We start from the raw sequence: 14,303 nt of genomic DNA on the forward strand, positions 1-14,303 counted from the left end.
TGTATAGCCCTTTCCTTGCTAGCAAGCTTTACAAATAAAGAGAAGAAATTAGAAGGGTCAAGACAAGAAGACCAAGGGTGACTACAGTCACGCAGTCACTATTTTCACAATATTTAGAAAAACGAAATACCAGACAAATGACTCAGAGAAGTCCTTTAAAAGAGGCCTCAACCTTTTAATCATTAGGATTTCCCTGCTCATGACAGGTACACCCATCCACTCAGAGTCAACCGCCGCCTATGCTGGCAGAAGACCCCAGCTGCCTTACGCGACGGTGTTCACGCTTTTTGTCCTCCCCCTGATCCATAAACAAGGGTCGTCAGGAACTGTGCCAGGCAGGCATGAGGTTCATTCCTGTTGGTGTTAGATAATAGTTGGATAATAAACAGGAGGGGGGATTCAAGCCCACGCCGTTGAGGACATGGACCGTAGAATTGGCCTCTTCAGCATACTTGAGGAAATGCTTCTCGTCAAGAGCAACTTGTGTCACGTCGATCTTGTAATAACAGCAAAACAGTATTATAGACACAATGATATTCATTAATACAGTAGAGCAAGAAAAGAAGGGTTTTTGAGTGCCCTCAGGGGAGCCAGCCTCTCCTCCGAGCAGTTTCCCTGATGACGCAGGCTGCCGAGCCGCCTTGGGCACGCCAAAAGATGGCATTTTCTTGGATCAAAGGCACCTACAGAAAGTAAGGAACTTCTTGAGTCGAGCAGTGAATACCTCCGCCAAGGAAGGGAAGCTCGCGCGCCAAGACTGTTTCCACGACACGGTTCTTGTACAGGCCTTGAATGGTCTTCAAGGCCGCCGCGTCCGCCTTCTCATCTCCAAACTGAGGAAAGATGACGCCGCCATTCACAAGCAGGTAGTTGACGTACGTCAGAGCGGGCGCGTCCTCCCTGCCCGACTCGATATCCGCGAGCGCCTCCTCACCAAGACCCATGGAGCGCACGTCCGCCTCCGCAACCTCGGTGACCTGCAGCCGGCGGCCCTTGGCGTCGGTGGCGTCGTGTAGGATATCGCGAGCCTCCTCGTAGATCTTGGTCCACACCCCGTCGTCGAGCTCGCTCGGGCGGCTGAGGAGGACGTGTCCCGGCGCCACGAAGCGCGCGAGCCCGTCGATGTGGCCGTCGGTGACCTCGAGCCCCTTGCGGCCGGGCACCCAGAGGACCACGGTGACGCCGAGGGTGCGCCGCAGCTCGGCCTCGACGTCCGCGCGGGACCATCCTGGGTTGCGGTTGTCGTTGAGCACGGAGCTTTCCGTGAGCATCACGGTGCCCTCGCCGTCGACCTCAAGGGAGCCGCCCTCGGCGACGAGCGGGGAGCACACGCGGGGAAGCCCCATGGCGGCCAGGTTAATAGCAGCGAGCGAGAGGCACTGGCCCACGGGGTACTTTTCCCCCCAGCCGTTGAAGTTGAAGTCGACGCCGGCGAGCTCCCGCGCGCCGCCGTCGGTGTCGAGGACGAACGTCGGCGCCATGTCGCGCATCCAGAGGTCCAGCTTGGGATAGTTGTCCACGGGCTGGATGCTGATGTTGGTCGGGTTGTGGCCGAGGCGCTCCTCGGCTTCAGAGATCCGGTCCGGGGTGACGAGGAGAGTGACGGGCTCAAAGGAGGAGACGGCCTCGGCGATCATGGACACGTCCTCGGTGGCGCGCTTGAGGTCGTGCGCGGCGCCTTGGTACGCGTCGTTCTGCGCCGAGGGCCAGGCCATGAGGACTTGCGACTGGCGCTCCCACTCGGCGGGACGGAAGAGAGCGGCGGCGGCAACATGGGCCATGGCGATGGTAGTAGGAAGATGCATAGTGCAATTGGGTAAAGGAAGATGCAGTGAAGTGAGTGAATGATGGCGTTGCAGAACCGACACCAGTGAGCGAGGGGCGTCGGTTTATATACTTGACTCGGACAGAGGAGCTCAAGACACACTTGGAGTTGTCTTATCATGATAGTCGGCCAAGGCCGTTACCCTCGCCTGTCTGCATTGCGTAGGCTTGAGGCTGGGTTGCTGGTCATGAATGTAGCGTTCCAAGGCAGATTGGGAAGACAGAAGCTTTTGATGATTGAACTCCGCAATCTGAGGGTCCAAGAGACGAAGCTATCGCAATTTGATGTGGTTGGTCGCCTTACGATCCAGCTGGTGGACACTGTGGATGCAGCCCTGCCACAACAAGCGCGAACTAACTGACGACTGATGATCGAAACCTTCTTTTGTCCCTAGCTTGTGGATTGCAGGGGATTCGTTATACGTCTTTAAAAGCTTGAGGTTTTACTCAAGTGAATTGGTATTGCTGCGCCGCTCTACTACAGTGTCTGCCTTGCATCTCCCCGTTCCGTGCGGCCAATACACCACCTACACAATTCAGGCAGTCTCATGGCCTGTAAATATCCACCTATGCAAAGTTCTTATACTAGTTTTACGAGATCTATTATAGGAATGTTGTTCGAAAAAGGTGAGGCCACATCTCGACGACGGCAATGGGGTGTCATGGGGCGACGACGGCGTCTTGCGCAGCACTCACCCGCGTTCGTGGTACTGAATCAGATGCTTACAAACATTCTTAAAATCTCATTAGAGAGCTTACCTCTATAATGGCGAGTCGATCCCTCGTCGTGACACGCTGGGCAACACCGAATAGTATAAACTCTATTCTATCATATAACCGCTCTACTACCACTGAATACTAGCCTTGTCCTTACACATTCCTCGTCTCTTGTTCCACGCAGCCAGATTTCTCCCAACGGATATCTCACAACCGGATTTTCACAACCGGATTTTTAACAGCTCGTTTCTCGCTAGCGACTTACCTCTAAGAAAAGCACTATAAGCAAAATGAGACATCTAGATCAGCCCCGAGGATTCAAGGTCCGGCACTGGCGTCAACTTTATGACGCCTGCATTTCCAACCGCGACACACTGACAGCGGCTGTTGCGGACAATGCCACTTTTTGTCGCCCTTGAACCTACCCAATCTCACCGCCCTTGATCATTTTGTCGAATCTGTGAATGGTTCCGTGCACCCAGAAGGCGGCACTTGGATCACCGTGTCGGACTATGATCCTGAGATCATTCCTGCGAAAGATAGGCGCAAGCTTAAAGATTGGCTGCACGCAAAAGTCGACGAGAAGCGTGAACAACGCCGATTGAAGCGGCTGGCCAGCGAGACTGCTCTATCTTCTTGAGCCCGTGGCTCATCCTTCGTAGTAAACTCTGTCGTGATGGGCTTGCCACGGCGAGGTGAGCTTGCGCCGGCGCCAGTGCTCAGGAAGCCTTCTATACACATGCACACGCACATGAATGACCCTCCAAAAAATGAAGACTGGGCAGGTGTGCGTGTGTATGTGAGTGTGTGTCGCAAGGGGGTGAAGAAGTATAGGAGGGGGTGGAGGAGACCAAAGGCGAGGAAGAATGAAGAGTATTTTAGGAATACTTGTTGTAGATAACCGGCTACTTGGCTATTTGGATAGCTAGACAATTGATAGTTATTTGGGGTTTTTATGTCATGTTAGGCAACGGGCTTCCGTCCAGACCTGTGTAGACAATGAGAATTGACACGTCCGCTACAATAACCGTTAAACTAACTAATCGACGCTACGATGGTTTGTATCTTATATTTCAAATATTCGCAGAAAAACGGAGTTGTTTTCTTCAGCGTTGTGCATTTATGACTTCTTCGTTTACGGCATGGGTGTGAGAACATGGCAGTACGGCGACCTTTCATTTTCAAAGTCAGGAGGTTTCAATTGAAGCATTTATATCTTGATGTTTAATCTTTGGATCTCTTTTACCAAGCTCATTATCAATATCTGTGCACCTGATGTGCTGCTAGTAGCCGGGCGGTATTTGTTCATTGGGGCCTCTGGCTGTAATACATGGATATATGGTATTCATGATCTTTCTTCATACTCCTGAGAGCCCGATGAATCTGAAGATTAGCGTCAATGTCTTGTGAGTCACGAGCCGGTTCAAGGGCCGCCAATGTGGCTGTCGAGCGAATGAGGATTACAGGATATTGCTCGTCGCACAACAGTCCAGCAGCTTAGATATTAACACACCGACACGAAGCATCCTTTGCTCGCCCCCTGAGCTACACAAAGTCCATTCGACCTCTAGACTAGCGGTATCCCGGAGTCTGCAAGCACCCGGCTTTGTCTCGGCTACAGGGTACGCGCCGCAAACTTGCACAGCATCGTCGCTCCGTGTCCGCCACGTCAAAGGGGCTCGCGCAAACATGCGACGGGCATCGCCAGGACTCGGTGAATGCACAGTGACTCAGCCCACGTGTCTCGGAAGCACACGATTGTGAGCGCGGGCTTGCAGCGTTCGTTGGACGAGATTGTGCTACGTCCGCGCGCCATCCCGACCTTCTCACGAGAGGCAAGAAAAAAAAAGGGGGCGACGGCGAGGAACAGTAACCTGACCGGAGAGCTTTCGCTATTGATGGGAATTTGACGCGTTCCGTATTTGGAACTGGAAGACGCGCATTGGATAAGGGTTCGAAGCGACACAGAAGAAGTATCAGTATTTGGCAAGTATTGCGATTGTCACGACAACGCAAAAGATACAGCTCGACGGATTTGGTATAGGCTGTCTTGTATCTTGTATATCCTATGCATTCCCCTTCTCGGGTCATCATCATATGAGCGCCGGCCTGGTTGCTAGCATGCAGCTCGGTTGGGCGCAAAGTTCGCACCGGCGACGACATGTACCCGATGACAACGACCGCAGGCGCCAGAGACATGACGACGATGCTGCCGGCAAGCCAACTCGTAACAAGTCAGACTACGAATAGATAGTAGCTTCTCTAAAAACTTATAATTAGAAGAAGAGGGCTGTTGAATTTGTGACTAGAAGGAAGGCCAGGGAGTAATCGCGTCTTGTTCGTGATACCAACACCAGCGTGTGCGACGCGACATGTATGCAAAGCTGCCTTGGCCTCACAAGTCTCGGGAAGAAGTGACTTGTTTGATTGAGTTGCCCGCCAGTCAGTCTTCGGCAGTTGCCAACGCCGACGACGACGTTACAGTTGCGCCGTGTGTAATACCGCCTCGAGACTCTGGCCGGCCATTCCCCCTCCTTTCCCTACGTCTGTATAGTGTGTCTTTACGTGCATATTATTGCCTTCCTTTTTTTTTTAACTATTCAAAATATGAGTATTTGTATGCGGCTTTCGATCATTTTTTGTACAGGACTGCTGGGCGGCGGCAGCGGACCAATGTCTCGGCAGATTCTGGGACAATTCGCAGTTCCCAATGAGGCAATGAGGTAGTTTGTTCTTTGGTGCTCAGCCCAAAGGCCCGTGAGTGAATGGTGCCCGAGAGCACAATCCCTACATAGTTAGTATGACCAAGAATTATGCAGCAAGACCGTGTCCTGTCCGAACAACGGAATGTTGTGTGACTCTTTCGCTCTGCACAGTCCGCTGCAGAGCCCTGGAAACTGGAAACAGGCCCCGACAGGCCCCGATAGGCCCTCAGGCCCTGACAGGCCCTGACAGGCCACCGGGCCCTACGGCGCCACCAGTAAGCCGGTAGCCAGTAACAAATCAGTAACAACCCGCCCCTGTAGGTCGAGTACATGAGCACCGTGTTCTCCAGCAAAAGGGTACATTATCCACTGCTAGTGTCTTGATGGATCGGTTCCACCGACCGCGGTCTAGAAGGCTTGTTGATGACCATTCATTGTAGCAGTGGAGTGTCTTGGGCTCTTCCTCCAGCACAAGCATCGTTCTACCTTCGCCCTTGGAAAACTCTGAACTGGATGCCGGATTAATCCCGTTCCTCTTCGGTGGACAAATGCAGCACGGGCATTGAAAACTCAAAAGAAGCTGCGAAATAGGGCACGGGAGCGGCCCATCCCCCTAGCGTGCTTGGATGACATGCATGCTTCTCTTCCCGACGAGAGAATAATTTGGTAATGATGATGCAGTTTTTGTTTCCTTTTTCTTCCGAAATCCTTCAAGAATGTTTAAAAAAAGAAACTGATGCAAAAATAAAAAATCAATGACGACGGTGACATGTGAAGCGCTTCCACAAAGAGCAAGGCTTGGCCCTTGTAACTCCAGAGAGAGAGCCCACCTTGGGATCTGCACAGTGGATGATGCAAAAAAAAAAAAAAAAAAGGAAACGATGCTCAATTACATGTGTGAAAACTCCGAAGCTCTCGGTGCAACTGCCGCGCAAGGCCCTTCTGTTTGCCATTGTCTCTCGTCGCCAGCTCGACCGAACGGGAGCGACGGCGACCTGCTACTGCCCATCAGTTCCGGACAGCAAGTTCTGGAACTTCCCAAGCGATATTGGAGATGACATAACCTTCTCACTCCTCCTCCCGTTCCGGAAACAGCTCCGCGCCCATCCATTCTCCCTCTACACAACTAATGGCAGCGCTCCTCGACCCTCCAGTACAGGCATTCCGGCCCGCCCTCTAATGCAAGGTACCTGGCTACCTACCTACCTAATCATAATACCTCATCAGGCGAAAGCACAGAGGAAAAAAACACAGCTAGGCTTGGCTTTTTCCCGAACTGCTCTTCTTATCTCTCCAACGATTTTTGTTCGCTCCTGCTCAGGTACCCGGTGATTGGGTGGCGCAACCAACTCCGCCACCGCCGCCGTCCGCCGCGCCGCCGCCCGCCCTCCTCCTCCGCCGGCGCCGGATTGGTGCGTACTCAACGTAACGTAGTTTTTAGGGCTTTTCTTCCATCACAACATAGCTTTTCTCTAGTTTAGTTTAGGGCTGATGAGCAAAAAAATCTTTCGGGATTCTTTCTTGAAGAAAAATACAAGAAGAATGACGCGGTGGATTCCGTGTATTACGCGAATTGTTGCGCCGTCTGTCAGCTCTCCGGTGAGTAATCAGTCAGCCGCAAATTCTGGAAGCCTTTCGGCCTTGTCAATGAGCCGGACTCAGCCGTGGGTGCGTCTTTTTCTTGTATTTTCGTTCTTTTTTTAAATTTCGAAATTCTTCTTAGCCTCACTGGGAAATGACATCTTGTGAATGACGAATTGAGGCGCGCTGCAGACAAGACAGGTCAGCTTCCAAGCTCAACATGTGAAAGATTGATTGAACAATGATCAGTCAAGATGACGAGGCGATTCCTCGGCGCATTGGATGTGCAGCTTGCAGCTCTCGGAGATGTATCGTGCTCAGGCACCTGCTCTCGCGCATGCAATAGCAACTCTGTCAAGCCTCACCCAAAGAATCTGGATATTGCAGCAAGCCCCTCATTTGTTACCCCTCATAGTGTACATGTAAATCTAGGGCGGCGAAGAAGCTCCAGATTTCCAGTCAAGCAAGCCATCTGCAGAGCTCAGCAGCTCAGGACCCAACGCCCTCCGACGTCTCCGGATGACCACTGAGCCGTCCCGTCTCTACGGTACCAGTGGAGATTGGCAAACGACCTGTCAAAAAAACTGGCCTTGCTCCTCACGATGTGCCGGCAGGTCGTCGACCCCCCTCCAAACGATAGAGAGACTCAGCACACAAGGCGCACCGGAGGCCGGCGCGGCGGCGACGGCCTGAAACTGTAGGCCGGGGGCCCTTGTCCTGCTGTAACCCTGCATCGCGACCAGGCCTGCAGAGCAATGGGGCGCCTGCCGCGACGGTTGTGGATGCAACCTGTTCGCGCAGACAAGACGGGCCAAGGCTGGAGGATTTGAATGAGAAATGAGAAGCCGGATGAGAGCGAATAGCACCTCCTCTCCTCCAAACTAACGGAGCAAGGCCGGCCAATTTGCTCATTCGGCGGACACTTCGGTGCTGACTTGAACGGCTACACTCTACAGCAATCTTCAGGTTCTAGCAGTGATATAGCCTGCAAGTTGTTAGTTGCTGCTCGCTACGCACTGCGCCAAATGAGGCAGCTGGCTGCACCGCCGTTGCGCCGGGTTCGCTGCAAGACAAGGCCACCACGAGGCAGGGTAGTAAAAAAAGAGAAAGGGCCGCTCACAGGCGAACCCGGTACGTACCGCATCGATTTGGTGCGTGTGCATGCGCGCGTATGCGTGTCTGCTGCTTTTGAACATATCTTGGTAGTTTGCAGCCACTATTGAAACCCTGCGTGATATGTGCCGTAGACATGAACTGTTATATGCAGATTCGCAATCATACCATCGTGGTGGTTTCATGCGTCTTATATGAGGGCCTGAAATGAAATGATTGGCATACGGGTGGAATAGCATGCAGCCACCAGCCGTCAGTGTCGCAATCTTTTGTCAGAATGAACAGTCTTGGCTGCGCGAGGCTTTTTTTCGAGCCGAGCGCGAACGAGGAGGAAGGCTCTCAGCACCAGCGAAGCCGCAGCAAACAGGCGAATCCGAAACCTGGGCAAATTTCGGTAGACGCAAGCGGCTGGCTGCATCTTGATACGTCGTGGTGGTCCATGTCTGCTGAACAAGGCGGCATCATCAGCTTGCTGTGCCTCCGCTGTGTACATAGGGTGATCGACGAAGGTGTGAGAGATGCATATCGGGAACAATGGCGTCTAGATTCAATTATTGATGCAGTTGTTGAACGACTGCTCGTAACTCTGGGCTGTTTTCTTCCCCTTGCAATCGTTTTCTTCCTTGTCAAGAGGAACTATACTGTGATGGGGGCCTGCGCCCTGAATCGTGGAGGGAGGTATGAACTGCCAGATTCGTGTTTGATGGCGCCAAAGTCAACCGCCTCAGCGGGGCTATTCAATGAACCCTTTCTTTTCATCTCCGAGGAGGGTGTCTGCCCACCATCGCATGATTCGGTGGCGAGGTTGGGAGTGCTATTGTCTTATCGAGAGCCGTTGAACGGGAAGCAAAGCCACTGACCAGAAGCAGAAGCTGGCGCAGCCATTTCACAATGGTGGATTAGCAGTGGCTTTTCGTTGGTGTGGAGATGATTTTCTGATTCTGAGTTTTCGACCTGGCATGACGCAACACTGTCTAGAACACAGAGCAGCGGGCGTTGAGACGTGGTTACTCAGGGCTGTGCAATGGATGTGCCCGTCCCCCTACACGTGCTATAACGAGAAGCCGCAAACAGCAGACAATAGCATCAAGCTCGACAGCTAGATGGAATCTAGGCCTCCAGAATGCGACGCTGTGATGGATTCATAAGCTGGATGACGCGGAAAGACGGCGCGGGTAGAATTTAATGCCTCTTCGACTCTCTGTCACTTTTTTTCGTTGCATGCTCTGTAAACTGGGCGCGGGGAAATCTAATGCGCATGAATCTTGGCGCTGTTGTTTTTCTCCTTAGCAAAAACGTCGCCTCGATTCGGAAACTCTGTTTTTATTCGCCTCTGATTGGGTGGGTAGAAAGAGGCATCCAGACATAGGGCAAGAGCGACTCATGCGTTTCGAGAGGGAGCCGATCAACACGACGATGAACAACGGGGGCATGACTCTTGGAGCCGCTAGGTTTGTTTTTCTGGTCTGTTCAAGGGAAGTGAGGTGAAACAAGTGTACACTGACGCTCAGGCTTTCTGTCAATCAATGACATGATGCATCCTACAAGTGAGTTGATATTAACCGTGATGTGCGGATATGACAGCACCGCCAACCAGGGACCCCTTGCAAGGAAATTCGCTGTTTTCGTTCCATAGTCTTGAACTCGGAGGGAGCCAAGCAACTCATACTGGTGCACTGAGAATGAGGCAGCCGCCCAGCAGCTCTTCGGGCCATGTACCCAGCGGCAGACAGCTTGGCCAGTGGTGGGTAATGCATTGCTTGACATCAGAAGAGCAGTCTTTGACTTTTCAAATCCGCGACAAAGGTTCTCTTGGAGCCCATGGCTCTCAAGGGTCTGGATAATAAAAGCCACACCACGCGAATTAGACTTGTTACCTGCCAGAACAAGTTGGCAAAGGCTTGCCTCCATGACAAGCCAACAACGTGTTTGCCCGAGCACGGAGTACGCGGGCCGGAGTTTAGCACGTAAAATAGCGCACTCGCCTCACTAACGGCTGAGTGGCTTCAGGAGGTTGAGCAGCCTCGTTCGGTGGATTTTGGTGGGTTTCAGGCGAGCCCTTCAGTGGATCGCGTCAGTGGCTTTCAGTGGCTTTCAGTGGTTCGACCCTCTGTAATAATAGTGGGGTGGGTGCCTCTTCGGGTGTCGTGTCTAAACCGTGATAGTGAGCACAGTAACTCGACATGAAGGCAACTAGATTAAATTTTATTTTTGAAAAGAGGACTAGAAAGTGGCGAGAATCATAGTCTTTTTTTTCTTGCAGCTATATGTTTCTACCAGCAAAGGTCTAGAAGAGGGTCACGGCTTGTTGCACGGCTGTTGTCCCCCATGTTGTTGGCAGTGGTGCAGAGAGAGCACGACGTTCATGTACTAGCTAGGCAATACGTAATACGTGCCGTTGTCGGCTAGATGGATTCATTATCAAATATACAGGCCTGCTCTTTCAGCCTCGGCAGTGCTTGCATTGTGTCTGCGTTAGCTGGGGTAAACCTCGAGGCCTTGTAAGAACATCAGCGGCACGTATGTACATACATACTGTACGTACTGGTGGCATGTACTTGTTGGCACACGGGCTGCCACGATGTCGGGTGCCGCTCAGGCTGTTTGAACCCCCGGACTTTTCGCTGCTCGCTCGGACGATTCCCGCGTGTTCTTCCCCAGGTCCTCACGCAACTAAGTTGGGATCTTTGATGTGCGGGTAGGCTTTGCGGGTGTCTGTGTGGTGCCGCGGCCGTGCTTATCGCAAATACACCAGACGTCGAACGAGAGAAACTCAAAGCACGGCAGGCTTGTGTGGCACGGCAGAACACTCAGAAACGGACTGCACAGCAGCGAGAAGCGCTCGCAATTGAGTTCTGATGTGCATGGCCAGTGTTCCAGCCGCGCCCTAGTTGCCTGTGTACTTCGAACGAAGTAACTCTCTGCCGTTCTCGCATCTCGAAGAGTAATCTAGATCCTTTTTCTTTTACGCCAATTAGTTAGGGCACGCTATTTCCTATCACCGCGTGCTTGTTTCCTTCTCTTGTCTTTGGTGTTTGTCTTGGGGAGAAGGCGGCACAGCCAAGTTCACGTGGAGTCTGTCTTGTCAAACTCCGTTCTTTGCTTCGCTGGCAGAAGGAGACCAAGCCACTGACACGACATCAATCCTGCATCTCTTGTCCTTGCTGGAATGAATAAAAAGGAAAAGAAAAAGATTTTTTTTCTTACAGGCAAGGACGGATAAGATCAAAGATATCGTCACCGCCTGTCCCTAGTAATCCATCCCCCCCTTTTCTTGTGCCCCTTCTTTGTTCGCCCATGATGCTGGCTGCCCAACCTCTCCAAAACGCGAGGGCGGTGGGAGGCCGGCTCCAACCACGCGCCCCGGCTCCCAGCCTCGCATGCCACGACAAGCCGTCCGCTTCTTATTCACGAGGCGGTGATGGAAATTCCTTTGTCATCGTGACCACAGCATTATAGGCATAAGAATACATACGTGTCTGAGTTACCCCCCAGCAGTTCCCGCATCTCACACCGTATCGAGGCGGCAACAACGACTAGTAAAATTCTAGAAGTGGTTGGGCATGGACAAGCCAGCTACATTGAGCAAGAAAATAGATCCTGATACCATGTTAAATGGTGTAAGTGTGTGACGGCACGGGCATAATAGTTTGTCTCTGATGATGCCGGCTGCCTCTCTTGAATTGCCGTTTCTGGTTGCTATGAGCTGGTGGTTGCAGTGCTGAGGGCGTAGCATTGTAACCAGTCTACTTTCTCTCCTCAAGGTGAGAAAAGACGCGCATATAATGCTCAACGAATCAGATTGCGTCGTTAGGTATGCTCTCACAAATACGGTTCGTCTTTCTAGTCTCTTTGGGCAGCCATGGCAAGACCGCGCCAGCAAGGCCCCTTCCTCCCCCAAGGGCCACGATGAGATGAGCCCTTGAAAGAGCGAGATAGATTTAGATGGGCTGGGTTGCAGCCGGGAGCTGCGATGCGGTGACCCGGGTTGAGTGTGTGGGCTTCCGCTCCCCTCTAGCTGGTTCGACAGGGCCAGGTTTCCAGTCACCTTGCTTTTTTCCTCATCGTCTTTTCCCACCCTCTCAGTCGGGCTGTGACAGTGCCTGGACGGGTCATGAAGAGACGCAGCCGGACGGGGATAGCAGAGCCGGACGGCTGGGCCTTCCTCCTCCCGTTGTAAGCAGGGAGCAAAAAGCCGAGGCAGGGTGAAGTGAGGGTTGAGGGTTTTGTGGCGTTTCTAGGCTCCGTTCTGTCGAAGCTTCTACGCTGGCTAGTACAAATACAGTTGCTGGGGGTCGTTAGGGTTCAAATCGTCGTCAAGTGCTTGGCAACCAACTTTAACATAAATCTTCAGAGCGAGCGACGCCGGCGCCGACGGCCGACGGCCGACACACGTGGCGCGCTTTGGCGTCGTTTGTTCAGAGCCAACCCTTTCCACGAGATGGAGGGCTGGACGAAGACCGCAGCGACAGTATCAACAACTTGAACACATGTACATGGGGGTGTGCCCGCCGGGAAAAAAAAGGGCGGCCGAAAACGGGGAGAGATGGTCGACAGAATCACAAGAATGAGAGAGCCCAGGCTTGGTATGGAGGCGGGCTTGCGGCGAGGAAGCCCAATCTGCGGCGGGGACGGGAACAGGGTGCAGCAGATATGATACCCGAGGAGCTATAACACATGGTCTTTTGAACTGGTCCCTGCCTTTGCAGTCAATGTGTGTGCGTGTGTCTGCCTGCTGCAAGGCAGTGTGGGAAGGGAGGACGGATGGCCATGCATCATCATCATCCCCCCCCCCCCGCGGGCGAAGAATCCAAGACATCCCGGGGTCATGAGTCTGCAGGCAGATGCTGGCATGTGTTGTAGAACGAGGGATTGGTTATAAAATGGGAATTGCTGCCCGCTCCGAGATGGGCCATGCTGTTCGAGTTTGGCATCAGTTATCGCGTGTCCTCCTCGTTGTCGCCTTATTGATAAACCTGGTTGGGCCCAATTTCCATCCCATCGGACGCAGACCCGTGCTACACACGTGTGTATTGTCACACGTTTTGAATATTACTCTATTCCTATTCCTATTTTTATGTGAATTTTACATCTACATCGTCGTTTATTTATTTTTTAAATACCCCTGTTCGCTGCACAGGCCCGACTTTGTTTCGAGAGCTGCAGAGCCAGTCGAAACAAGCCGAGCGAGAAAGCCAAGCTCACAACGGGAACGAGCACCAACACGAAGCACAAATATCCCAAAAAAATAAATCCACCGAGCCCGACAGGCAGCTCTCCGACGTGGTTTGCCCTTGTGCGCCGGGTAATCGTCAGCAGCGAGCGCTGCTTTTTTTCCTCCTCTGCTGGTTCGGACTCCCTTACCGCCCACTGGAGAGCACCGAACTACGCCGACTGAGTAAGGGAAGCGGACCTTTTGCTCATTTGGGCTGATTCTAGTTAGACGTGAGGTACCTGGGCGTGTGTAGCACTTTTGCTGGCACGAGTCGGTATCTTCCGTCCTGACTGCTTGCACCCACCAACCTACCCCAAAGAAGGGGACAGACAGGGCGCTGTAAACCTGCGACCAGCGCCCGCCTCGCCGCCTGTGACAGGCCGCCCGCCAGTACCGTACCTGCTCTGTTGCGGTGTTCGGCAAGTGCTTTTTTCTCGTCCTCACTTGGTTCTCAGCGTCATCCTTTTAGTAGCCTCTGCACAGGCTTCTTAGTGGTGTTTTGCCTTTTTGCGCTTTGTCCCAGCCACTACGAGCGGACGCTCCAGCGTTGTTCCGCCTGTGCTGTGCCACTAGGTACTCAGTTCCTCAACTCAGTCCGTCCTCCGCCCCAACCAACCAACCAACCAACCTCGCCTTCGCTTCAGCCAAACAAAACCCCACCTCAGGTTCTCCACGTCCCTTGTGTAGGTACTTGGGTACCTGTCTTTTGACTGTGGAATCTGTGGGTGACCAAGGTACTCCATACTTCTGCCCTTTTCGACCCCACCCTCTTTGTTTATATTTCTTCTTGTTCTTTTTTTCTTTGAATTGTTTTTTCTTATTTATTTTTTGTTTCCTTCGGCTCTTGTCGCTCCCAAGTCACCGCCCCACTCACCCTGTCCATCTCTGCGCCCGTCTTTGCTCATCCAGCCCGTCACCCTCCTCTTCCTCGGTACTTTCCAGTACCTCTCTTGAGGTATCGCCGCTACACGTTCGAGGTGGAACCTTGCCGCTCTGCACCGCAGCCACGACTCTCTGTCCCTGCCTTGTCTCGTCGCCTTGTCTCGTCTACCTCCTCTGAACCTCTCCGACCCTCTTGGCCGGCCCGATTTACTTGCTTGATCCAATCCAAGCTCCTCTTGACCCTCTTCTTTATTATTCTCCTTCTC

At 52.7% G+C, this 14,303-nt stretch overlaps 1 protein-coding gene across 1 annotated transcript; it reads right to left on the reverse strand.

Moving 5' to 3' along the window:
• Window positions 1-683: 683 nt before the first annotated feature.
• ISF_05012 (Agmatine deiminase) lies at window positions 684-1,781 on the reverse strand (the record flags this gene model as incomplete). Its single annotated transcript, XM_018848617.1, has 1 exon — window positions 684-1,781. The coding sequence occupies one exon, from the start codon at window positions 1,779-1,781 to the stop codon at window positions 684-686; it is 1,098 nt and encodes a 365-aa protein (XP_018704343.1).
• Window positions 1,782-14,303: the final 12,522 nt, after the last annotated feature.

This window comes from Cordyceps fumosorosea (genome assembly GCF_001636725.1).
Source record: "Cordyceps fumosorosea ARSEF 2679 chromosome Unknown scaffold_11, whole genome shotgun sequence".
NCBI classification, from domain to species: domain Eukaryota; kingdom Fungi; phylum Ascomycota; class Sordariomycetes; order Hypocreales; family Cordycipitaceae; genus Cordyceps; species Cordyceps fumosorosea.